This window comes from Coregonus lavaretus (genome assembly GCF_964263955.1).
Source record: "Coregonus lavaretus genome assembly, chromosome: 24".
Lineage (NCBI taxonomy): Eukaryota > Metazoa > Chordata > Actinopteri > Salmoniformes > Salmonidae > Coregonus > Coregonus lavaretus.
In genome coordinates this window covers 15,317,075-15,344,523 of record NC_140011.1, presented here as the reverse complement: position 1 = coordinate 15,344,523, position 27,449 = coordinate 15,317,075, and the positions used below count along the sequence as shown (strand labels likewise).

The following is a 27,449-nucleotide window of genomic DNA, read 5'->3' as shown; positions in this document are numbered from 1 at the left end:
GGATTTTGTCACGGACCTTCCTCTCCCAGGGGAATACCACGATCTTGGTCGTTGTGGATCGGTTTTCTAAGGCCTGCCGTCTCATTCCTATGCCAGGTCTTCCTACAGCCCTACAAACGTCCGACGCCCTGTTTACTCACGTCTTCCGGCACTACGGGGTGCCTGAGGATATAGTGTCTGATCGGGGTCCCCAGTTCACCTCTAGAGTCTGGAGGGCGTTTATGGAACATCTGGGGGTCTCGATTAGCCTTACGTCTGGTTTTCACCCTGAGAGTAATGGGCAGGTGGAGAGAGTAAACCAGGATGTGGGTAGGTTTCTGAGGTCCTATTGCCAGGACCGGCAAGAGGAGTGGTCGGGGTATATCCCCTGGGCAGAGATAGCCCAAAACTCACTCCACCACTCCTCCACTAATCTTACGCCTTTACAGTGTGTGCTGGGTTATCAGCCGGTCCTGGCACCCTGGCATCAGAGCCAGATCGAAGCCCCTGCGGTGGATGAGTGGTTTCGGCGCTCGGAGGAAACATGGAACGCTGCGCATGTCCATCTGCAGCGGGCTATCAGACGGCAAAAGGCGAGCGCCGATCGCCACCGCAGTGAGGCTCCGGTTTATGCACCGGGAGATCGGGTCTGGCTCTCGACCCGAAACCTGTCCCTTCGCCTGCCCTGCCGGAAGCTGGGTCGGCGGTTTGTGGGGCCATTTAAAGTCCTGAGGAGATTGAACGAGGTATGTTATAGGTTACAACTGCCCATTAATTACCGCATTAACCCCTCGTTCCATGTGTCTCTCCTCAGGCCGGTGGTAGCTGGTCCACTCCAGGAGAATAAGATATGAGAGGCTCCTCCGCCCCCACTAGACATCGAGGGGGCTCCGGCGTACTCAGTCCGTTCCATCGTGGATTCGAGGCGTCGGATGGGGGGTCTGCAGTATCTCGTGGAGTGGGAGGGGTACGGTCCGGAGGAACGGTGCTGGGTACCTAGGAGGGACATCCTAGATCACTCCCTGTTGAGGGATTTCCACCGGAGTCATCCGACTCGCCCTGCTCCGCGTCCTCCTGGCCGTCCCCGAGGCCGGGGTCGGCGCACGGCTGGAGCCGCGCGTCAAGGGGGGGGTACTGTCACGGATTTAGCCGAGGCTGCTCCTCCTCCTTGCTCGGGCAGGCTTCGGCGTTCGTCGTCCCCGGAGTACTAGCTGCTGCCGATCGATGTTTCGGTGTTTGTCTTGTTTGGTCTTTATTGTTTACACCTGTTTCCCATTATGTTGGATTGTATTCCCTATATTACCCCCTGTCTCTCATTGGTTATTTTGTGTGTGATTGTTCGTTGTCATTCCGGCAGTTGCTTTGTATGTACGGGTCTTTGTGTTTTCCTCCCTGTTTGGAGGTTTGTTGTTTTGAACGTTGATTTTACTGTGTTCAGTAAAGTACGTTGCCAGCCGCTCTGTGTCCTGCGTTTGACTTCGCTGACCGCATACACGTCGCGTGACAACTGGTTTAACCTAATCGCCAGATTTGTATGTGCTTTAGCCAACCCCTCTGACTTTCCTTGGCATCACATAAATTCAGTATAACAACAAATACGATAGTTGGCTAAAGCATAACCCAATCTTGCAATCGGGTTAGTACTGGTTAGGCCTTCTTCAGAGCGTTGCGCAGGTCAGTGTAGAAGTTGATGAGGGTGCCGGCCATTGCCATGTTCACAGCAGACTGGGGATCATCCCACGGAGGTCTGTCTGGGTGTACCCCGTCAGGAGGCTCTGGGCTGAGGTGGTGGTGCTGTCTGGTGTGGGCACTCAGAACCAGCCACACGGGAGGTTGAAGCCTCGGACATAACTCTGGTGCTCCTTCTCATGGTCCACACTGATATCTGGTGGAGACAGAATAAATCTGTGGTCAGACAACATTCTGGTCCGGTTCTCCCTAAAATATGTTGACCCTGCATATGAACCTATAAGGCTTGTGAAAATATACTCTTTCCATGTAAAAAATAGTAGTTCCTAAAGGTTAGAAAAATGTCAACGTTTCGGTTAACCATGATCATCGGACATCGGACCGAAAGGCAAACACGAACACCTACACAGAGCTAGTATTACATAGAAAACATGTCCTGGATCCTAGTCTTTAAACCTGTAACCTGGGAGCCTGTTTGGGATTATTTTAGTTAGATAATAATATTGTAGTTAGAAGAAAGCAGTGGACACCAGACTTACACACAGGTGAAAATCTAAGGAAAAGAACAACAACGTAAGGAAGCATCTTTGTATTTATTATGCTGCCTTCCCTTATGGTTACTTCATTGCATGTTGCTACTCACCACAGGACAATACACCATCCCGGTAAGTCTGTGGTGTAGGAGAAATCAATTAACTCTCTGGGAGCGATGATGTTCCACAGCTGGCCTGCAGTTGTGTGCCTCAACACACAACAGCCCTGCAGACAGAGAGAGATCTCCTTAGCCATTCATTCCATTAGATAACATGCCAACAAAGCCCTCTTATATAACCTAATAAGACAGATGGAATATAATTATTCTGACCAATGGAGTAATATTTTAGACCAGTGGGTCTACTTAAGTGTGATGAAAGGAGAATTAAGCAAACATAAATCTGTGTGCAGTGAAGTCCACATTTATCATTATGAGAGAAGTAAGCTACTTTTGCCATTTGATCAAGTTATCAATGAGGACTTAAGGGATGGGTTTATCTGATCGAGGGTTTCTATTATGTCCATTGCTGTCATCAAACTATCCCAGTGCGTAAGGAATCCACTTTTCTATTTGGGTAATCGTCAACCATACCCTGGGCTTTATAACTGCAAGATAAAACCATTACGCATCAGATCATACAGTAAACCTTTCTTTTTCTTTTTTTTAATCAATAGTAGGGAATGTGACCACTACAATATGGTTAAAACACAGATTAAAGGCATGGTATTTGTGATTTTATATCAAAACCTATAGAAGTAGAAGAAACATTCTGGTGCAAGTGCAGTTTTGCACACACACAAAATGAGCTTGGGAGGAAATGAAAGTGGTTGAAGAGGTGTGTGGTATACATGCCTTTCATTGTTTTATCCAGTTCACAGTTCTAGGGAGCGAGAACGTTTTTGTAATGTTATCTGTAATGTTCCCATGATGTTTATGTGTCCAGTTTTCCGTTAGTCATGGGAACATTCTCTGTATGTTGGCAAAAACCTCCTAAGAACCTATTTAGCATGTTTTTGCATTAGATGTAGGAGAACATCCCCTTAATGTCAAACAGAACTTACCCAGAACGTGGTTACCATGTTCTCAGAATATACAATGTTAATGTTCTTGACACGTTTCATTGAACATTGCAAGAACATTCATGTGTCCAGTTTTCTGATGGTTAGAATACATTTCAATTAAGGTCTCACCAAACATACTGTACAAAGAACATGATTGCCATGTTCTCAGAATATAAGATATTCATGTTATAGACGTGTTTCATGGGACCTTGCAAGACCATACATATATGTATCCAGTTTTCTGAGGGTTAGGATAATATTCCATCAATGTCACACCAAACATACACAGAACATGGTTGCCATGTTCTCAGAATATAAGATATTCTGCTGTGGGCTGGGTAGTCCGCGGTCTGCACCCCCCTCAGCCAGAGCCTCGACTAGCCATAGTTAAGGAGCCTCCCGCTCCAATCGTTGAGCCACAGCCAGCCGCTGCCATGAGGCTCGTCCTCTCTTCCCATTGGGTATCCCCTGCTAGTCGATGCCTGAGGTTCGACTGTCTGCTGCTCTGGAACCTTCAACTACGAAGTCTCCACCTGCCTCTCCCGCTACTGGTCTGGAACCCAGGCCAACGGTGGATTCCTCACCTGCTCCTAGGATGGAGCCACAGCCTGCAGCTACTGTAAATATCAAGTGCAGCCAGGACGTTGGGGCCTCTTCAGCCCCACCTGCCAGCACCGTGCTAGTTCCAGCCCCGAGGATTCTGCTACCTCCAGACCTTCCAGACCTTGCCTCACAGGACCTGCCATACATCACAGTGGGTGACCCACCAGAAGTCACCCCTGATGTCTCCCCTGACCTAGATGTCCAGTTCCCTGCCACCACGGTAGGGTCAGAGTTTCCTGCCCCTCAAATAGGTCCAGTGTGTCCTGCCCCTAAGGTAGGTCTAGAGTTTCCTGCCTTCCTGGTCCCCCCCCCACATTTGCTTCGCCGGCTGGTCTGCAGACTTCTGTCCTACTCAGATCACGGCCCTGGCTTATCGGGTATGCAGCTCCCTATCCCGCCAGGCTTGGAGCCCACTGCCATGCTAGGCCCTACGTTAGCTGCCCCGTTTGCAAGTCTACAGTCTAATGCCCTGCTCAGATCGCAGCCCACTGCCTTAGTTGGTAGGCAGTTACCTAGCCCGCCAGGTTTAGGGACTCCTGCCCTATTAGGCCTTAAGTTAGCTACCCTGTTTGCAGGTCTGCAGTCTCCTGCCCTGCTCAGATCGCAGCCCTCTGCCTTAGTTGGTAGGCAGTTGCCTAGCCCGCCAGGTTTAGGGCCTCCTGCCCTATGAGGCCCAGAGTATGCTGCACAAGGCTCGCTGTCTCCAGACATAGTCAGCATGCAGTTGCCTAGCCCACCAGTCTTTCAGCCTCCTGCTTACTAGGCCCCAATTTACCTGTGCTAGTTATCAATCCTTTACCCTCTGCTGCCGTCAGTCCCTAGCACTAGGTCCTCAGTCTACAGCTGTACTAGATCTGCTGTCTACAGCACTAATCTGCCCTCAGTCCGTCATCTAGAGGGGTCATCAGGCTCCTGCATGGCTAGGCTCAGAGTTACCAGTTCCTCTAGTAGGCCCAGAGTGCTACCGCTCTCCTATCTCTCAGTCAGTTTCCCTGCCAGGTTCAGAGTTGTCCTCCCTGTCAGGTCCAGTGTCAGCCTGTCATGTCCAGAGTCAGTTTCTCTGTCATGTCCAGAGTCAGTTTCCCTGTCATGTCCAGAGTCAGGTTCCCTGTCATGTCCAGAGTCAGGTTCCCTGTCATGTCCAGAGTCAGGTTCCCTGTCATGTCCAGAGTCAGGTTCCCTGTCATGTCCAGAGTCAGGTTCCCTGTCATGTCCAGAGTCAGGTTCCCTGTCATGTCCAGAGTCAGTTTCCCTGTCAGGTCCAGAGTCATTTTCCCTGTCAGGCCCTCAGTTATCAGCACTAGGCTCTCAGCCTTCTACCGGTCAAATTTAGCTGTATCCAACTCTAGTCGGCACTCAGTCCACTGCTCCCACTAGGTCTGCAGCCTCTGCCCTCAGTTGGTCCACAGCCCCTAGCTACTCAGTGCTACATGCCAAACGTCCTGCCCTAGTTCTAGGCCCTGGATCTCCCGTTCCTGCTAGGCTCTTAGTTATCTGCTCCTCTAGGTTTGCAGTCCCTGCCCCTAGCCAGTTCACAGCCCTGCTCAGCTAGGTTCGCAGCCTCCCGCCATATCTTGCTTGCAGTCTTCAGTCATAGTTTTAGGTTGTATGTCCCCTGCCCTGTCAGGCTCTGAGTTTCCAGCCCTGCTAGGCAATCAGCCCCCTGACCTGGGGGATCCACCGTTACCTGACTCGGGGGGGCCTGCTGTTTCCAGTTCTGGGGGAGTGCCTCCTCCTGCACTGGAAGACCCTCCGGCCCTCACACCTGGGAAACCACCTGACCTCGTTTCTGGGGCCAATCCGGCCCCTGCCTCCGGATCCCTGATGGGCCTTGCCCAGGGGTCCCCACCTGCTCCACCATGGGAGCCATCATCGTCGGCAGTGGTGAGAGAGTCACAAACCCCAGCAGCAGCTCAGCGAGCTGCTAACGACAGTTGTGGCTGGTGTGCCACATTCCTCCGCCGCAATAGGCGAGCCACCTCCTCCAGCCATGGCCAGCCTTCGGCAGAATACTCTGTGTCCAAGGATGGACCACAGCTGCCCTGAACCAGCTGAGTCATGGCGATCCATGGGGCGGCCAGGACTGTCCCTGGCCCCCATGGTCCTCTAAAAGCAGGGTTTCCCAAACTCGGACTGGACCCCCCCACCCACCCCTGGGTGCACATTTAGTGTTTTGTCCTAGCATTACACAGCTTATTCAAAAATCAAAGCTTGATGATGAGTTGGTTATTTGTATCAGCTGCTAGGGCAAAAACAGAAACATGCACCCATGGGAAACTCTGCTCTAAAGTGAAAGTAGTAATCAGCTGCCCTTTAGTTTGGCCAGATTCACACTACGACTGGACCCGTTCTGGTCTGGTTCCTTCACTGCTCTGTCCCTCTGCCCTGCCTGTCCTCCCAGATAGGACTAGGCCCTTTCAGGACTAAGCCCCCCACTGAGGCCTTTTAATATGTGTGGATTTCCACCAGAAATCCAGGGGCGGCTGTAAAAAAGGCCAGCCCTTTCAACCTGATTGGCCTGCAGCCCTGTCAATCACCCTTGAGAAGAAGCAAGTGTTGTGGACAGACTTTTGACATGCTGTTTCCTAACTGAAGTGTTGTGCGTCCATTGACAAGTGAGTAATCTAAGTGAGTGTTGTTTTACTTTACAATGTAATATAACTTTATAAGTACGAAGTTTGCAGTGTTGTTTGCTAGTTCTTAGCTACATGCAAGCTCTGTTTGTTTGTATGTCCTGTGCATGCCTACTCAGTATGTGTATTAGCAATGTTTATATTATATGCATGTTACCGCTGCAATATGTTTATAGCTCAATATGTATAGCTCCAAATGTTACTGTTGTAGTAGCTGATGCCATTATACAGATTCTAGGAGTTTTAGTCCTTTCTGTGCACAGTAGCCTTCAGATAAAAGCTCAGTCAGGCCATACAGTCAGCGGCTTCGTTGTCGAGTTCGACTCCTTTCCCTCTCTCTGGATCTGACGGGGCACTGCCTACTGTGGGAGGGCTGGACCTATCGCCGGGAGCAGCGGGCGTACACTATCCTACTGCTCGTACAGGACATCAATAAGCTGCTCCCAAACATTTTAAACCAGCATCAGCAAATTGAGTCTATCATAGTTCATGTGGGATTCAATGACATTATGAAGGGCAGCTTAGAACAGCTGAAGATGGATTTTAAAGAACTGATTGTGTCACTGCTTGACACCAACAAACGCCCCATAATATCTGGCCCTCTGCCCTCCCTAATCCGTGGCATTGAACGGTTCAGCAGAGTTTTAGCCCTCCATAACTGGCTACGAGACTATTGCAGCTCTGTGGGTGTAACATGTATTGACAATTTTGATACCTTCTGGAAACAAAGCTCATATTATAAGGAGGATGTGATCCACCCAAATCATTTGGATTCCTGGATCCTTTCACAGCATTATAAGGCTGCATTGAGACAATTACTTATCAATGACCCAAGCCCAGCTCATTTAATCCCTACCATTGTGTCGCTGAGTTGTCATAATGCTTCAGCAAATGTACATTATCCCAGGGGCGCTGGAAGACACAAAGTAAGTAACCTAATTTATGTCCCTCTTCCTGCCCTGAATGTCTCTGCTGACCCTACAGCTATTGTATGCAGTAATCATGTGGCTATGAACCAGAGTTATACTGTTAGCACTGAGGCGGTGTGCCCTAGCAGGAAGCCCACTGTTTGCAGCTCATCCTGCACTAACATAAATAACCTGAGCATGTCTACCTCTGCTAAGCTTCCCAGTAAAGCAATAAAAACAATCAAGCATCCCAGAAAAGTGCTAAAAATAGACCACTTTAACATATGTAGCCTAAGAAACAAGGTTCATGAAATCAATAATCTGCTACTAACAGATGACATTCATATTCTGACAATCTCTGAAACTCACTTAGATAATACCTTTGATGATACAGTGGTAGCAATACATGGTTATAAGATCTACAGAAAAGACAGAAATGCCAAAGGTGGAGGTGTGGCCGTTTATATTCAGAACCACATTCCTGTAAAGCTTAGAGAGGATCTCATGTTAAATACTGTTGAAGTAATATGGCTACAGGTTCATCTGCCTCACCTAAAGCCCATTCTGGTGGGAAGCTGCTATAGACCACCAAGTGCTAACAGTTAGTATCTGAATAACGTGTGAAATGCTTGATAATGAATGTGATATCAACAGAGGTATATTTTCTGGGTGATTTAAATATTGACTGGCTTTCATCAGACTGCCCACTCAAGAGAAAGCTTCAAACTGTAACTAGTGCCTGTAACCTGGTTCAGGTTATCAGTCAACCTACCAGGGTAGTTACAAACAGCACAGGAATTAAATCATCAACATGTATTGATCACATCTTTACTAATGCTGTAGAAATCTGCTTGAAAGCAGTATCCAAATCCATCGGATGTAGTGATCACAATATAGTAGCCATATCTAGGAAAACCAAAGTTCCAAAGGCTGGGCCTAATATAGTGTATACAATACGTTTTGTAGTGATTCCTATGTTGTTGATGTAAAGAATATTTGTTGGTCTGTGTAAAATACACAGTCTCCAAAACAACGGAGAAAACGAACGACCTGTACACTGTCGAATGACACAAACAATAACACACAACACACAATGCACGACAGAGGGTTAAATAGGGAATACAATACAACATAATGGGGAACAGGTGTACACAATCAGACACAACAAGTCAAACACCGAGACATAGATCGGTGGCAGCTAGTACTCCGGGGACGACGAACGCCGAAGCCTGCCCGAGCAGGGAGGAGGAGCAGCCTCGGCTGAATCCGTGACACTGACAACTTGGATGGAAAATGACTGAGGATAATAGCGGACGATATTGCCACATCTTCAATTTAAGCCTACTAGAAAGTGTGTGCCCTCAGGCCTGAAAGGAAGCAAAAGTAATTCCCCTACCTAAGAATAGTAAAGCCCCCTTTACTGGCTCAAATAGCCAACCTATCAGCCTGTTACCAACCCTTAGTAAACTTTTGGAAAAAATTGTTTGACCAGATACAATGCTATTTTACAGTAAACAAATTGACAACAGCACGCTTATAGCGAAGGACATTCAACAAGCACAGCACTTACACAAATGACTGATGATTGGCTGAGAGAAATTGATCATTAAAATATTGTGGGGGCTGTTTTGTTAGACTTCAGTGCGGCTTTTGACATTATTGATCATAGTCTGCTGCTGGAAAAACGTATGTGTTATGGCTTTACACCCCCTGCTGTATTGTGGATAAAGAGTTACCTGTCTAACAGAACACAGAGGGTGTTCTTTAATGGAAACCTATCCAACATAATCCTATGAATAAAGCCAGTGTGTCTATGTATGTGGATGACTCAACACTATACACGTCAGCTACTGCAGCGACTGAAATGACTGCAACACTTAACAAAGAGCTGCAGTTCGTTTCAGAATGGGTGGCAAGGAATAAGTTAGTCCTAAATATTTCAAAAACAAAAATTTGTATTTGGGACAAATCACTCACTAAACCCTAAACCTAAACTAAATATTGTAATGAATAATGGAGAAATTGAGCAAGTTGAGGAGACTAAACTGCTTGGAGTAACCCTGGATTGTAAACTGTCATGGTCAAAACATATTGATACAACATTAGCTAAGATGGGGAGAAGTCTCTCCATAATAAAGCGCTGCTCTACCTTCTTAACAGCACTGTCAAAAAGGCAAGTCCTACAGGCCCTAGTTTTGTCGTACCTGGACTACTGTTCAGTTGTGTGGTCAGGTGCCACAAAGAGGGACTTAGGAAAATTGCAATTGGCTCGGAACAGGGCAGCATGGCTGGCCCTTAGATGTACACAGAGAGCTAACATTAATACTATACATGTCAATCTCTCCTTGCTCAAAGTGGAGGAGAGATTGACTTCATCACTACTTGTATTTGTGAGAGGTATTGACATGTTGAATGCACCAAGATGTCTGTTTGAATTAATGGCACACAGCTCAGACACCCATGCATACCCCACAAGACATGCCACCAGAGGTCTCTTCACAGTCCCCGAGTCCAGAACAGACTATGGGAGGCGCACAGTACTACATAGAGCAATGACTACATGGAACTCTATTCCACATCAAGTAACTCATGCAAGCAGTCACATTTGATTTAAAAAAACATATACAAATACACCTTATGGAACAGCGGGGACTGTGAAGCAACACAAACATAGGCACAGACACATGCATACAAACACACGATAACGTATGCACTATACACACACGTACACATGGATTTTGTGTTGTAGATATGTGGTGGTAGAGTAGGGGCCTGAGGGCACACACTTAATGTGTTGTAAAATCTGTTGTGAATTTATTGTAATGTTTTTAAAATTGTATAACTGCCTTAATTTTGCTGGACCCCAGGAAGAGTAGAGCTAATTGGGATCCATAATAAATACAAATACAAATAAAGAGAGCCATAAAGCTCCATTGCCTTAGGCCTTCTTCTTCTCTCTCTCTGGCTATAGATTCCTAATGATGTATGTTGCTATACCTTTGCAGTCATTCATGTTTATATCATGCCACAGTTTGCACCTTGGCTTATTGTATTGTATGTGTATTTATTTGTTAGTCTCTTATTTGTGGATCCAAATGATTGTATTGTTCCTTCCTTTTTAGAACCACACAACAATATAAAGAACTATAATGGAATTAGCTGTGTGCCTGTGTTCAGTATGGGCCTCAACATCATGTTCTGACTGGACAGCACTATAGTGGGCAGAACCAAAACCAATCAGCATGAAGTATATAGCGGTGACGGCATATCCAGCCAACCGCACAGACGAGCTCCAGCTAGCCGTTTTTTCATGGTCTTAGTTCTCGCCCAGCGACCAACTGTTTTTTTTCAAAGTTGGAGTAATAACATGTTCAACTATTTAAGACATTGGTTCGAATCTAGGTTGTGCCTTTAGATTTCGATAAAATGAACAACTAAATAATCATTTTCACTTCTCTCATTGACATCTCAAACCCCAAACCCCGACCTGGCCTGCATGGTCTGTTTTGTAAGTGTTCCTGGAAGTCTCGCAATGTTGCGCCTTGGGTTTAGAATCTCTGATAGTATCCTAGTTCAGTTTTCATGTCTTTACAGTGGACGCATCTGTAAACGATGCGCAATAATTCAGTTCCTCAAGTGAGAGCTCCTCTATCACCCAATCAGAAGTCTAGTCGTTTCCCGTGTTTGGTATGTTTCGTGGTCCTATTGGTCAGATGCTTTATGGTATATTGGACCAACGAGTGGGCTATGGTGGAGAGTTGTATAGGAGCCTGAATGAATGGGTGCGCTCGTTTTGCAAGCCAATGTGTAAGCGGCACAGGCGGAAACACCGGTTTGTATTGAGTTCAGTCTTTTGACATCCGTCCTGCCGGTCCTGGAGATCCAGGTTTTTGGATCAAGCACAAAGCCCTTCACCGATGTGCCCAGTGCAACAGCCTGAATTCCATTTAAAAAACCTGATACCTACCTTCCCTATTATTACTTTTCTCCTGGATGACTTTTTCAAATGATTGGATAGATGGAAAGGGATTCAAACAGTTTAAACCATCTCTGGCAGAGTTGTGTTGACGGAAAGGAGAACATTTTCCCATTTGGAATCCAGCAAGGTTGATCTAAATTCAAATCACTCAAAGAAAAACAAAACATTGGTAATTGCCAGCCAAAATCATATTGAAATCATGAGCAATCAGGCTTCAAGTACATTTTCTATGAGCTTTAATTTACTGGATAAAATGCAAGATGATATCAATAAATATTTTATTAGACTCCATTAATCTGTTCAATGAACAAGACACAGCTGTCTATTGGGGAATTCCTGCTGACTGTTTAAAAGTTACATAAAAGGGTCGAGCTGGTGTCATTGTACACAATATAATCTCATATAGTCTTTACGCTGCAAACGTCAGTTATTTTGCAATCAAGAGAAGTGACAGCACCATAATTTACAGCAAATAACTATTACTGCTGTTGTCTATCTAATGTGACTATAAATCAAATGTAACAATTGTTTAGCATTATATGAGGGACTTTAGTCTCTTTTATGAGAATTGTGTTGCATGTTAAAAGATGCCGATTCTTTTGGCACAGTTATAAGCCTGATCTTGTCAATGCAATGCCTTGTTTTGTCAACATGTGACATCTATCAACTAGCCTACAAGGAATCTTCAAGAATGACAGAGAGTAAATGGTAGGTGTGTACCTCCAGTAAAAATAATAGCCAATATCTTCAAACACATTTATGTCTGGACATAACTGTTTGGTAAATGAATTGTCTCATTGAAGATGTGAGGTTATTCAGGTTAACATTAATTATGTATCCCAAGATGTACAGTAATACATTATAAATTGTTTAAAGGAAATAGATCCAATCCATTTCATCACCCCTAATGTCTTACCATTTCTGATTTCAATATTATCAGATAGTTTACAGGTAATTGTTAATCCCAAAAAAATTCGGAATAATGGGATTCTTTGAGTGTTGCACCTAATACATTATCTCTTCCCTAATGCATAAGTAGGAGTCTCCTATGGGTGTATGAGGACAAGTAAATCATCAACTATTTGTTTCCTCTTCAGCCATGTTGGTCCTAGGCTAGCCTACATCCCAGGCTCAATGGTTGTTGGTGTAATGCCTTTTTCGTGTATTGGGGTAATGCCACTTTCATGTGTGATTTCAGGGCTCGATTCTTTGTCGACCAACATAATGAGGGCAACAATAATGATAATCAGGGCCATGGCTGCAACAACAGCAATGAGCTTCCAGTTAGCCTTGACGTTGTCACATTTCATCTGCTTCTGCGCCTTCACTGAGGTCTTGTGGAAGGACTTGCTCTAAACAAACAAACAAACCAACCACATCCCAAAGTTAAAATATACCATTATGACAATGTAATAACACCACTGTATCTTGAACATCAAAAAGGACCTCAGGTCAGTGGCAGGCTTGGCCAGAGTGAGGTCTGAACAGCTTTTATGTGAAAAAGTGATGTTCACTGTAAAAAATGTTTTATCTGAATTGGAAGTGTACAGTTGAAGTCGGAAGTTAACATACACCTTAGCCAAATACATTTAAACTCAGTTTTTCACAATTCCTGACATTTAATCCTAGTAAAAATTCCCTGTTTTAGATCAGTTAGGATCACCACTTTATTTTAAGAATGTGAAATGTCAGAATAATAGTAGAGAGAATGATTTATTTCAGCTTTTATTTCTTTCATCACATTCCCAGTGGGTCAGAAGTTTACATACACTCAATTAGTATTTGGTAGCATTGCCTTTAAATTGTTTAACTTGGGTCAAACATTTCGGGTAGCCTTCCACAAGCTTCCCACATTAAGTTGGGTGAATTTTGGATCTTTCCTCCTGACAGAGCTGGTGTAACTGAGTCAGGTTTGTAGGCCTCCTTGCTCGCACACGCTTTTTCAGTTCTGCCCACACATTTTCTATAGGATTGAGGTCAGGGCTTTGTGATGGCCACTCCAATACCTTGACTTTGTTGTTCTTAAGCCATTTTGCCACAACTTTGGAAGTATGCTTGGGATCATTGTCCATTTGGAAGACCCATTTGCGACCAAGCTTTAACTTCCTGACTGATGTCTTGAGATGTTGCTTCAATATATCCACATCATTTTCCTTCCTCATGATGCCATCTATTTTGTGAAGTGCACCAGTCCCTCCTGCAGCAAAGCACCCCAACAGCAGGATGCTGCCACCCCCGTGCTTCACGGTTGGGATGATGCTCTTCGGCTTGCAAGAAACCCCCTTTTTCCTCCAAACATAACGATGGTCATTATGGCCAAACAGTTCTATTTTTGTTTCATCAGACCAGAGGACATTTCTCCAAAAAGTACAATCTTTGTCCCCATGTGCAGTTGCAAACCGTAGTCTGGCTTTTTTTATGGCGGTTTTGGAGCAGTGGCTTCTTCCTTGCTGAGTGGCCTTTCAGGTTATGTCGATATAGGACTCGTTTTACTGTGGATATAGATACTTTTGTACCCGTTTCCTCCAGCATCTTCACAAGGTCCTTTGCTGTTGTTCTGGTATTGATTTGCACTTTTCACACCAAAGTACGTTGATCTCTAGGAGACAGAACGCGTCTCCTACCTGAGCGGTATGATGGCTGGGTGGTCCCATGGTGTTTATACTTGTGTACTATTGTTTGTACAGATGAACGTGGTACCTTCAGGCATTTGGAAATTACTCCCAAGGATGAACCAGACTTGTGGAGGTCTAAAAAAAAAAATCTGAGATCTTGGCTGATTTCTTTTCATGTCAAGCAAAGAGGCACTGAGTTTGAAGGTAGGCCTTGAAATACATCCACAGGTACACCTCCAATTGACTCAAATGATGTCAATTAGCCTATCAGAAGCTTCTAAAGCCATGACATCATTTTCTGGAATTTTCCAAGCTGTTTAAAGGCACAGTCAACTTAGTATATGTAAACTTCTGAACCACTGGAATTGTGATACAGTGAACTATATGTGAAATAATCTGTATGTAAACAATTGTTGGAAAAATTACTTGTGTCATGCACAAAGTAGATGTCCTAACCAACTTGCCAAAACTATAGTTTGTTATCAAGACATTTGTGGAGTGGTTGAAAAACGAGTTTGAATGACTCCAGCCTAAGTGTATGTAAACTTCCGACTTCAACTGTATATATATATATATATATATATATATATATATATATATATATATATATATATATATATATAAACAAAATAGCAGTCCCAGTCTCACCTTCAACTTCAGTTCCCCAGCCCTTTCGTCAAGGTCCTGCACTTTCTCCTTGCGTTCCTCAGTCTTCTCCATGTTCTCCATCATGATGACCTTCACCTCCTCTGCCTCCTCCTGAACCTGGTGCAGCTGACTGTTTTTCTCAGGCTGAGAGAGATGGAGCATGAAATAAATACAACATTATTTATAAAACACTTTTGTGGCGCGATACATGCAGTATCCAGTTAATGTTTTTCAACAAAGTTCATATGAGTTTAACACAAAATACACAGGATTGTTATGATATTTAAAACACTGCGATTTAACAGAACTGTATGAAACAAGAGCTTGCGATGTTTTCAACATCATAACAATCCTGTGTATTTTGTGTTGAAAACTGATATGAACTGGGTTAAAAAACATATGAACCGGATAGTGCATTTACCGCACCACCACAACATGTTGTAAACATAATGATGCCTCCTGCTTGTAGCTGTCGCCCCTTTTCAGGACGATCTCATAATTGAATCAAGACATTGATATCATCCTCAGAAATGTTGAACATCTCACTCAACCTGTAACCACTTGGAATAGAATTTCTAACATAGTTTAAACGTGCCTTGTGATTTTAAGAGAACCTTTGTCAGACAGAAGAAGTGGTAGAATGTGAGTTTTGCTCCTGGGTGAAGTTTCTCATAGGTAAAGATCTAGGATCAGCTTCCCCTCCCTCAATCCTAACCTTTACCATTAGTGAGTGAAATGCAAAAAACTAACCCCAGATCAGCATCTATAAGGGCAACTTCACCCTACTTTTTTTGTTTCTGACAAAAAAGATTACAGAGGTCAAGGTTGGAATATTGCACTCTAAAAAAGGAAGAACTGTGAACCAAGCAAATCAAATTTGTATTTATCACATGCGCCGAATACAACAGGTATAGACTTTACCGTGAAATGCTTGTTTACGAGCCCTTCCCAATGATGCAGTTAAAAATATATATATAACAAAAACAGTAACACAAGAAATAAAATGCACAAGAATGAAGCTATGTACCAGTACCAGATCAATGTGCAGGGGTACAAATGATTTGAGGTAGATATGTAGATAAATGCAGGGTAAAGTAGCTAGGCGTCAGGATAGGTAGAAATAAAGAACAGAGTAGTATTAGCATATGAGTGTGAAAGTGTGTGTGTGTGTGTTTGTCTGTCAGCTGTCATTTTTTTATGAATGTATTTTGCTACAGTAAAATAATGCATGGGGTGGTATTTATTTATGTTTTTATTTAACAAAATATTAGGATAAAAAATATCCCCTTTCAAATAAATTGTATCTATGTATTTGTCATATCAATTCCACATTTGATTGCACTGTGTTCGCTTTGAAAACTCAAATTAATATTATCGTCAATATGTTGTCTGTGTTTAATTAACAGTAAGTAAATCTTATGATTACATTTTTATCCTGCAGGTGTGGTAATGTGTCATCAACGACCTCCAGGTAGGCAAGGATATATGCTGGGGTGTGTGTCAATAAACTAAAGTGGCTTCCTCTCTCCGTCTCCTCCCCATAATCTGCGCAATGTCTGAAAACTAAAATGTAGGATAAAGCCAGAGATAGCATGTGGAATTTCATCTTACCTGTCCGTCGAGTTCTTTGAAATCACTAGGCTACAAGCGAAGGGACAGGGGTGAGGAGAGGAACCTACTTTAGACTATTGAGATGCACCCCCAGGGTGAATGCTCAAACAAAATATAATTTAGCCTAAAACACATTTTAGCGCTTGTAAATGGTGTAGAACTATATTATCACAAAATATAGACTAGGCTCTATGCATCCTCCACATTTATTTAATAGAACATTATTCTGTCAACAAAGGCAAATAAAGTGTAAGTAGCCCATGCATCTGAAGATAAACTCAAAATGATAATAAGTTGGAATGACACATAAAACAATGTAACTTTTCATTTTTTTGATTAATGTTGGATTAATAGCTTACCATGTTTCTGCACGATTTTATTGTTATCCCGAGAATGAAGAACCTCTTTTAGGTCAGTGCAAAGTCCAGTAGAAATTGCATTCTAGTCAGGAGGGATCATGTAAGCATTCGTGACTTACTCACTCCACCTCGTTCGTGATAGTGAACTGTTCTGCACATTATTTTGACAACATCCTTTATATGTAGCCTGCCTAGAGGAAGAGGAGGGCAATATTCCTCCCTGGTTGACCTTTCATAGGTGGTGCTCTATTGCAGTTTGAAAGAATCTCTGGGGAAAATGAAGTTAATCTGTTCTATTATTTTGTATTGTACCGTTATTCTATTCTAATCTATTATAAGGTTATTCAATTATATTATAGTGAAATGCTATCGCATATAGCCTACACTTTATAGTTTGAATGGCAAGGTTTATTGATCAAAATTTGTTTTCTATTTGGATGTTTACATTTTTAAATTGTTTTATTATTTGTGTACTTGTTTGACATTTTACTGCATTGTTAGGAGCTAGTAAAACAAGCATTTTGCTCCATCCGCTACAACATCTGCTAAACTGTGTACACGACCAATAAACTTTGACTCACTGTTGCAGTAATCAAAGACCCAGGGGCCAATTTATGAAATGGAAGGACCTCAATAAGGTAGCCTAAAAATAATGTTATAATTCAATGAGAATTATGCCAACAAATAAGACGGTTGTATACATCACACAGAAAGGAGATTCACAGAGCGTTTACACTACAAGTGGCACTTGCCTAGTCACACTAGCCTCGCCCTCATATGGGTGCTAAAAAAAGCTACCAAGCAAGCTAGGTAGTGCTACGTATCAACAGCCATTGTCAGACAATCCAGTAGGGGTTGGAAGCTATGGTGAGCTCCGATTGGTCACTCACGTCACGATATCGCAGAGGATTTGAATAAAGTTCAGCTTTCCCCAACTGTTCAGCTCCCTCGCCCATGCTCACATCATTCAACGGTCCCCTTGCCCACTCAACTTCTCTCTTTCCTTCCATTGAAAGTGAATGGCATCCGATGTTTCACCGTGCAATGTCGCTTCCTAGTGTAAACACACGTCTGAGCAGGGGAACGTGACCTTTGACTTATGTGGTTAGCTGATATGTAAAATATGCTCCCAATACAGTGAGGGGAAAAAAGTATTTGATCCCCTGCTGATTTTGTACGTTTGCCCACTGACAAAGACATGATCAGTCTATAATTTTAATGGTAGGTTTATTTGAACAGTGAGAGACAGAATAACAACAAAAAAATCCAGAAAAACGCATGTCAAAAATGTTATAAATTGATTTGCATTTTAATGAGGGAAATAAGTATTTGACCCCTCTGCAAAACATGACTTAGTACTTGGTGGCAAAACCCTTGTTGACAATCACAGAGGTCAGACGTTTCTTGTAGTTGGCCACCAGGTTTGCACACATCTCAGGAGGGATTTTGTTCCACTCCTCTTTGCAGATCTTCTCCAAGTCATTAAGGTTTCGAGCCTGACGTTTGGCAACTCGAACCTTCAGCTCCCTCCACAGATTATCTATGGGATTAAGGTCTGGAGACTGGCTAGGCCACTCCAGGACCTTAATGTGCTCCTTCTTGAGCCACTCCTTTGTTGCCTTGGCCGTGTGTTTTGGGTCATTGTCATGCTGGAATACCCATCCACGACCCATTTTCAATGCCCTGGCTGAGGGAAGGTACATGGCCCCGTCCATCTTCCCTTTGATGCGGTGAAGTTGTCCTGTCCCCTTAGCAGAAAAACACCCCCAAAGCATAATGTTTCCACCTCCATGTTTGACGGTGGGGATGGTGTTTTTGGGGTCATAGGCAGCATTCCTCCTCCTCCAAACACGTTGAGTTGATGCCAAAGAGCTCGATTTTGGGCTCATCTGACCACACTTTCACCCAGTTCTCCTCTGAATCATTCAGATGTTCATTGGCAAACTTCAGACGGGCCTGTATATGTGCTTTCTTGAGCAGGGGGACCTTGCGGGCGCTGCAGGATTTCAGTCCTTCACGGTGTGGTGTGTTACCAATTGTTTTCTTGGTGACTATGGTCCCAGCTGCCTTGAGATCATTGACAAGATCCTCCCGTGTAGTTCTGGGCTGATTCCTCACCGTTCTCATGATCATTGCAACTCCACGAGGTGAGATCTTGCATGGAGCCCCAGGCCGAGGGAGATTGACAGTTATTGTGTTTCTTCCATTTGCGAATAATCGCACCAGTGTAAAAACAAAGGGGGGGGGGGGGCGGGAGTCAATGTAAATAGTCCGGGTGGCCATTTCATTAATTGTTCAGCAATCTTATGGCTTGGGGTTAGAAGCTGTTAAGGAGCCTTTTGGACTTAGATTTGGCTCTCCGGTACCGCTTGCCGTGCGGTAGCAGAGAGAACAGTCTATGACTTGGGTGACAGGAGTCTTTGACAATTATTGGGGCCTTCTTCTGACAACACCTAGTATATAGTTCCTGGATGGCAGGAAGCTTGGCCCCAGTGATGTACTGGGCCGTACGCACTACCCTCTGTAGCGCCTTACGGTCGGATGCCGAGCAGTTGCCATACCAGGCGGTGATGCAACCGGTCAGGATGCTCTCAATGGTGTAGCTGTAGAACTTTTTGAGGATCTGGGGACCCATGCCAAATCTTTTCAGTCTCCTGATGGGGAAAAGGCGTTGTCGTGCCCTTTTCACAACATTCTTGGTGTGTTTGGACCATGATAGTTTGTCGGTGATGTGGATACCAAGGAACTTGAAGCTCTCAACCTGTTCCACTACAGCCCCGTCGATGAGAATGTGGGCGTGCTCAGTCCTCTTCTTTTTTTCCTGTAGTCCACAATCATCTCCTTTCTCTTGGTCATGTTGAGGGAGAGGTTGTTTTCCTGGCACCACATGGCCAGGTCTTTGACCTCCTCCCTATAGGCTGTCTCATCGTTGTTGGTGATCAGGCCTACCACTGTTGTGTCGTCTGCAAACTTAATGATGGTGTTGGAGTCGTGCCTGGCCATGCAGTCATGGGTGAACAGGGAGTACAGGAGGGGACTGAGCACGCACCCCTGAGGGGCCCTCGTGTTGAGGATCAGTGTGGCAGATGTGTTGTTACCTACCCTTACCACTTGGGGGCGGCCTGTCAGGAAGTCCAGGATCCAGTTGCAGAGGGAGGTGTTTAGTCCCAGGATCCTTAGCTTAGTAATGAGCTTTGAGGGCACTATGGTGTTGAATGCTGAGCTGTAGTCAATAAATAGCATTCTCACGTAGGTGTTCCTCTTGTCCAGTTGGGAAAGGGCAGTGTGGAGTGCAATAGAGATTGCATCATCTGTGGATCTGTTGGGGCGGTATGCAAATTGGAGTGGGTCTAGGGTTTCTGGGATAATGGTGTTGATGTGAGCCATGACCAGCCTTTCAAAGCACTTCATGGCTACAGACGTCAGTGCTACGGGTCGGTAGTCATTTAGGCAGGTTATCTTAGTGTCCTTGGGCACAGGGACTATGGTGGTCTGCTTGAAACATGTTGGTATTACAGACTCAGTCAGGGACATGTTGAAAATGTCAGTGAAGACACTTGCCAGTTGGTCAGCACATGCTTGGAGTACACGTCCTGGTAATCCGTCTGGCCCTCAACCTTGTGAATGCTTAAAAGTCTTACTCACATTGGCTACGGAGAGCGTGATCACATAGTCATCCGGAACAGCTGGTGCTCTCATGCATGCTTCAGTGTTGCTTGCCTCGACGCGAGCATAGAAGTGGTTTAGATCGTCTGGAAGTCTTGTGTCACTGGGCAGCTCGCAGCTGTGCTTCCCTTTGTAGTCTGTAATAGTTTTCAAGCCCTGCCACATCCGACGAGCATCAGAGCCGGTGTAGTACGATTCAATCTCAGTCCTGTATTGACTCTTTGCCTGTTTGATGGTTCGTCGGAGGGCATAGCGGGATTTCTTATAAGCGTCCGGGTTAGAGTCCCACTCCTTGAAAGCGGCAGCTCTACCCTTTAGCTCAGTGCGGATGTTGCCTGTAATCCATGGCTTCTGGTTGGGGTATGTACGTACAGTCACTGTGGAGACGACATCATCGATGCACTTATTGATGAAGCCAGTGACTGATGTGGTGTCCTCCTCAATGCTATCTGAAGAATCCCGGAACATGTTCCAGTCTGTGATAGCAAAACAGTCCTGTAGCTTTATTTTTTGTATTTTTTGGGGGGGGTAGATCAGCTTAATATTGCAGATTGTAACTTCCATCAATGTAATTGTCTGCATCACTTCCAATCCCCCATGTTTTTTATATATATATACTCCCCTTTATTACTTTTCAACCCCGCCATCCTTTCCCTACTTGGGGTAAATTAGTGAACAACAATGCTTAGGCCTCTACTTCCAGCTTATACTTACTATCTACATTTTATGGACACAGTCAATTTTACAACAATTCTATTTTATTTGTTTTTGCTCCTGAACTTTTACTATCAACCTCTCCGATCATTTTCATGATGTCCATCCGGTTTGCTTCTATATGCCATATCTTTTCAACTGTGCTCTTTCCCAAAAGGTCCCAACATACAACCTATATACTATTATGGACACAGTATGCTTACATTATTAGTTATCTTGTTAATATTTGTTGTTATTTGTTATTAGTCCCATCCTTCAACTCCATTCAACACCTCCCATCTATCTCTTAACACCATCCATATAGGATTTCTATTTGCCATATATATTTCAACTGTACTGTGATGTTTTACAAAAGTTCTGAACCTTTCTATTCTCATTGCTTCTACAGATTGTGAATTAAAAATAAACATTTTTGCTAAAAGTATTATTATTATATTATTGATCGATTGACTATGACTTTTCAGATCACCCAAATAATGCTATCTGCAAGGTTAGCTCCAAGTAAATATTGCAATCCTTTAGCCATTCATGGACCTGTGTCCAAAAACAAGCTACAAATGGACAGAACCAAAACAAATGATCTAATGATTCTGTCTCATCACAGCAAAATCTGCAGAGCTGGGAAGATTGTATCCCCCATATAAATTGGTAGCAAGAATGTTATATAATAATTTAAATTGAAAGATTCAAATTTTTTAATCCGGTGTCGTTTTGTGTGTCAGTTCATAAACACTATGCCATGGGATCGGTACGTCAAAAATTATACGTCTTCCCAACTATTTTGCAATCTATATGGGACGGCTGTCAATCCTTTGGTCCTTAAATGAAACTGATATATTTTTTTTTTATCACAGTTTTCCTTAGCTTTGTTTTTAAGCCCTGGATTTCTAATCCTCTGATATTATTATTGGATCTGATTTTAATAGCTAAAATCTCGATGGCCACATTAAATAGATATGCCGATAGTGGACAACCTTGTTTCACGCCTCTTGACAGTTTAAAACTTTCTGAGAAGTAGCCATTATTGACTATTTTACACCTAGGGTTACTATACTATATGATTTTGACCCATTTTATAAGAGATTCTCCAAAATTGAAATGCTCCAGGCATTTATATATAAACCCCAGTCGTACTTTATCAAATGCCTTTTCGAAGTCTGCTATGAATAGCAGGCCTGGTTTCCCATATTTTCCATAGTGTTCTATGGTTTCCAATACTTGCCTTATATTATCTCCAATGTATCTTCCATGTAAAAAACCTGTCTGATTAGAATGAATAATATCCGACAATACCTTTTTAATTCTATGCGCTATACATTTTGCTAGAATCTTTGCATCACAACACTGAAGTGTAAGGGGCCTCCAATTTTTTTAATGGACTGGATCTTTATATTTTCCACTTGTATCCTGTTTCAGTAATAATGAGATCAGACCTTCTTCTTGAGTGTCAGATAATCTACCATTTACATAGGAGTGATTAAAACATGCTAATAACGGTCCTCTTAGTATATCAAAAAAGGTTTGGTATACCTCGACTGGTATGCCATCCAACCCTGGAGTTCTCCCAGACTTAGAGTCTTTAATTGCATTCAGAAGTTCCTCCTCTGTAATTTCACCTTCACATGATTCTTTCTGTATGGCTGTTAATTTTACATTATCAATAGAAAAAAAATCTCTACAATTAGCTTCAGTTAGAGGAGATGGAGGCGACTGAAAATAAAACATATGCTTAAAGTACCTGGTTTCCTCCTTCAAAATATCATTTGGTGAATCATGGGTGACTCCGTCAATTGTAACCAATTTCATTAAATTCTTTTTGGTAGCATTCCTATGTTGAAGATTAAAAAATAATGTTGTGCATTTTTCCCCATATTCCATCCAGTTCGCTTTATTTTTATAATATATTACACTTGATCTTTCTTGAATAAGTTTCTCCATTTCTTTTTGTTTTTCCTCTAATTTATTCTGAGCCTCTATGTTACAGTTTTTATTGCCATCTATCTGTTCTGTTAGACTTTCTATTTCCTTTGTTAGTATAAACTCTTTTGACCTAAATTGCTTTTGTTTTCGAGATGAGTACTGAATTGCATGGCCTCTAAAGGCACATTTAAAGGTCTCCCATACAATACAAAACAGTCCTGTAGCTTAGCATCTGCGTCATCTGACCACTTTTTTTTTTAGCCGAGTCACTGGTGCTTCCTGCTTTAGTTTTTGCTTATAAGCAGGAATCAGGAGGATAGAGTTATGGTCAGATTTGCCAAATGGAGGGCGAGGGAGAGCTTTGTATGCGTCTCTGTGTGTGGAGTAAAGGTGGTCTAGAGTTTTTTTTTCCTCTGGTTGCACATTTAACATGCTGGTAGAAATTAGGTAAAATGGATTTAAGTTTCCCTGCATTAAAGTCCATGGCCACTAGGAGCGCTGCCTCTGGATGAGCGTTTTCCTGTTCACTTATGGCCTTATACAGCTCATTCAGTGCAATCTTAATACCAGCATTGGTTTGTGGTGGTAAATAGACAGCTATGAAAAATATAGATGAAAACTCTCTTGGTAAATTGTGTGGTCTACAGCTTATCATAAGATACTCTACCTCAGGCGAGCAAAACCTTGAGACTTTCTTAGTATTTGATTTTGTGCACCAGCTGTTGTTTACAAATATACACAGACCGCCACCCCCTGTCTTACCGGAGTCAGCCGTTCTATCCTGCCGATGTAGCGTATAGCCCGCTAGCTGTATGTTGTCCATGTCGTCGTTCAGCCACGACTCGGTGAAACATAAGATATTAGAGTTTTTAATGTCCGGTTGGTAGGATAACCGTAATCTTAGGTCATCTAATTTATTCTCAAATGATTGAACATTGGGTAATAGGATTGATGGAAGAGGCAGTTTACTCGCTCGCCGTCGGATCCTTACAAGTCACCACAACCTACGTCCACGATATCTGTCTCTTTCTCATGCGAATGACGGGGATTTGGGCCTTGTCGGGTGTCTGTAGGATATCCTTCGCGTCCGACTTGTTGAAGAAAAAATCTTTGTCCAATATGAGATGAGTAATCGCTGTCCTGATATCGAGAAGCTCTTTTTGGTTATAAGAGACGATGGCAGAAACATTATGTACAGAATAAATTACAAATAACGCGGAAAAACACACATAATAGTACAATTGGTTAGAGGGCTGTAAAATGGCAGCCATCTTCTCCGGCGCCATTCAGCACTCTGCGGTCCCGTTCTATGAGCTTGTGTGGCCCACCATGTCACGGCTGAGCCGTTATTGCTCCAAGACGTTTCCAATTCACAATAACAGTTGACCGGGGCAGCTCTAGAAGGGCAGAAATTTGACTAACTGACTTGCCAGTTCCACGTTGAAAGTCACTGAGCTCTTCAGTAAGGCCGTTCTACTGCCAATGTTTGTCTATGGAGATTGCATGGCTGTGTGCTCGATTTTGTACACCTGTCAGCAACGGGTGTGGCTGAAATAGCCAAATCCACTAATTTTTAAGGGGTGTCCACATACTTTTGTATATATAGTGTATTACTTATGTATAGATAGATAGATAAAGTAATACAACTAGCCACCTAGCAATGTTATGAAGTTGGTTTTAGCTAGCCCAGATAGGTTCCCAACCTCATAACTAGCTACCAAGAAGCCATTTTATGCTATCAATAAAGTTAGAGTAGCTAGCTTGTCTAACTATCTTAGCTGGCTTGCCTGCTGGCAAGGTAGGTAGACTTTAGAAAAGCAAGCAATTACTAAGGGCGCTTTCACATATCCCCTTATGATCCGGATCCTGGAGTGTTCGGTACCCTGATATGCAATATAAATCATGCAAATGAGCCCTAGCTGAAAGGAATCCTGGACTTGTTTGAGTAGCGGGTCAAAGATGTCGATCTGGATAAGAGCGTCTGCTAAATGTAAAAAAGATCCAGGACCAGAGTAGCAGGTATTGTGACACGGCAGCTCGAGTTGTGTGGACATTTTTTTGCCCATTGTAAACAAGCTAGCTCGCTAACGTCATGTAGAATGTGTGTCTTACTAAATCGTTCCCTGAAACTGTTATTTTCAGGTCTTGTGAAAGCAAAACGTATTCTGTAGAACTCTCCAGGAAACTGAACCAGGGTATCGCATTTCATATGTGCAAACGCCCTAAATGAACTGAGTAAGACTCACAGTCCTTTCAATCTTTTACCCAGATTTTAGCAGAGATGCAGAGAAGTATATTTAGTATCTTTAAAAAAATAACTACTGGTCAGGAGGATACAGACAGCTCAAGAGTTAAGCTTAGATATGCAGAAAAATAAACATATTTTTGACATAGATTATGGCTCTAGATTGCAGGAAAAAGCTGTTGCTAAATTCTCCAATTTCCAGACAGGGGCCTTGCCCATCCCCCAGCCACCCTCAAGTACTTTGTGCCCCCTCAGATTTTGGGGTTGCATGACACCCATGTTTGTAATCATTATGCTACCTTCCCTTGCGGTTCCATCACTGCATATTGCTACTCACGACAGGACAAGATGCCATCCTGGTAGTATGTAGTGTAGGATAAATCAATTAACTCTGGGAGCGATGATGTTCTACAGCTGACCAGCAGTCATGTACTTCATCACACAACAGCCCTGCAGACAGAGAGAGATCAACTAAGCCATTGATTCCCATTGGATAACATGCCAACAAAGCCCTCTCATAAAACCTAATAAAACAGATGGAATATAATAATATTGTAGAGCAGCAGGTCCACTTTAGTGTGGTAAAATGGGTTCTTAAACAAACAAAAACGCGTACAGTGAAGTCCACATTTATCATTATGAGAGAAGTCTACTTTTGCCATTTGATCAAGTTATCAATGAGGAACCAAATGCAGTTGTGTTTACCTGATCAAGGGTTTCTATTATGTCCATTGAGGTCATCAAACTATCCCAGTCTAATTGATAAGGCCAAGGGCGTATGTAATCCACTATTCTGTTGGGGTTGTCGTCAACCATACCTTGGGCTTTGTGCCTGCAATATAAAACCATCACAAATCATATCAGGCAATGAACCTTGCTTTTTCTTTTTCATCAATAATAGGGTATGGCTAAAACACAGAATATAGGCATAATGTGTTTTTATGCCAATGTAAAGGCTCATTACTGAAAGATGGCTCATACTTACAGATAGCCATGAAACTCCTCAGATGACTTTCTCCATACCATGACGTCTGTCTGCAATAAGACACCTCAAGATAGTGGAAAACCCATAGAAGCAGAAGAAACATTCTGGTGCAGGTGCAGTTTTGCAAACACAGTAAAAGCTAAGGAGGAAATTAAAGTAAAAGTGGTTTAAGACATGTTGTGTGGTATACATCCCTTTCATAGTTTGTCTTCCTTTTAACTGCAAACTTTTCCAATCAATTAACTTTGAGCCAATATGAGGTGATAAATAGATTGTGAAAATACTATCACCCATCGATTTCTTGACTGCCCTCTACTCATCCTCATCCAGACTGTGTTATGAGATTAGGGTTTTCTGGAGTCTGGCTGTCAAAGCACTGGGGTCTTGCAAGCTTCCCATTTGACCCTATTCAAAACAATGTCAAACATCAACCCACTGGACACAAGCTTGTTTCAACATAATTTGTCAACGTATTGTGACGTGGAATCTACTTGGAAAATGCATTGGATTTTAAAAACGGTTGTTTTGAGGGTGAAACTTCAACCACAGGATAATGTCATCATGGTAACCAAATTTCAACAGACAAACCTTGTATACAATATGGTACATTTGTACCTTTTAAAACAACGTCAGATCTTCAACATTATATCCACTATCCAAAATAAAAACAATAGGTTGTACAGCACCTCCTACTGGAGAATGCTAGTGCCACTGCTTAGCTATGATATTTGTCACTTTCGTGATGATAATAATTGTTGAGAGACCTCCACTAAACTAAACAGATTCACTGTTGCTATTGAAGTCATTCGAAAAGGTATGTTTAACAGAACAAATTAAATATGACCATACTTTATCACTTGTACTGTATATTATCAATGATGCTATTTAGGCCTATATAGCATTTGCAAAGTCATCAACCGCTATTGTTTCAATTCAACCCAGAATTCTACTGAAAATAGACAATCCAATAGCCCTAGGGTTTCAAGCTTTGGTTGATTTCAAATGTAATGATATTGTATTTAGTGATATTGAATCGTGTTTGGTTGTCAACGCAACCAAATATCAACATTTGAAGGATATTTATCTTCTGCTTGGATAGTTCCATCTGTGCCACTGGTTTTATTGGTCTACAAATTAATAATTTATATGTTGGACTCACGTCTCAATCTTAACCAAAAATCTAAGTTAAGAATAGGAATAAAATTGAACTTTATTGAAAGTGCATTTAAAGTTTGATTTAGTCCTATTCTTTTACTTCGATTTTTGGTTGAGATGGAGACGTGAATCCAACATATCAAT

The 27,449-nt window shown here is 42.9% G+C and overlaps 1 protein-coding gene and 1 pseudogene across 2 annotated transcripts; both read right to left on the bottom strand.

Annotated features, from left to right (window-relative positions):
- Window positions 1-1,626: 1,626 nt before the first annotated feature.
- LOC311099514 (stAR-related lipid transfer protein 4-like) lies at window positions 1,627-26,549 on the bottom strand (annotated as a pseudogene). The gene is made up of 5 exons: window positions 26,441-26,549; window positions 26,151-26,196; window positions 25,871-25,997; window positions 2,312-2,427; window positions 1,627-1,864 (listed from the first exon to the last, which is right to left on the bottom strand). The product of its transcript is annotated as an stAR-related lipid transfer protein 4-like (transcript).
- On the bottom strand, window positions 11,556-16,775 carry LOC311099515 (uncharacterized protein). The gene is made up of 3 exons (XM_084140214.1): window positions 16,621-16,775; window positions 14,651-14,794; window positions 11,556-12,739 (listed from the first exon to the last, which is right to left on the bottom strand). Exons 1-3 carry the CDS (start codon window positions 16,621-16,623, stop codon window positions 12,506-12,508), a joined length of 381 nt encoding a protein of 126 aa, XP_083996340.1. The 5' UTR covers window positions 16,624-16,775; the 3' UTR covers window positions 11,556-12,505.
- Window positions 26,550-27,449: the final 900 nt, after the last annotated feature.

What these genes read in the sequence shown, in the direction of transcription:
- LOC311099515 (XM_084140214.1), bottom strand. An exon ending in CTGGGGAACTGAAGTTGAAG is followed by an intron (nt 12,740 to 14,650) that starts GTGAGACTGGGA and finishes TTGTTTGTTTAG; the next exon opens with AGCAAGTCCTTCCACAAGAC.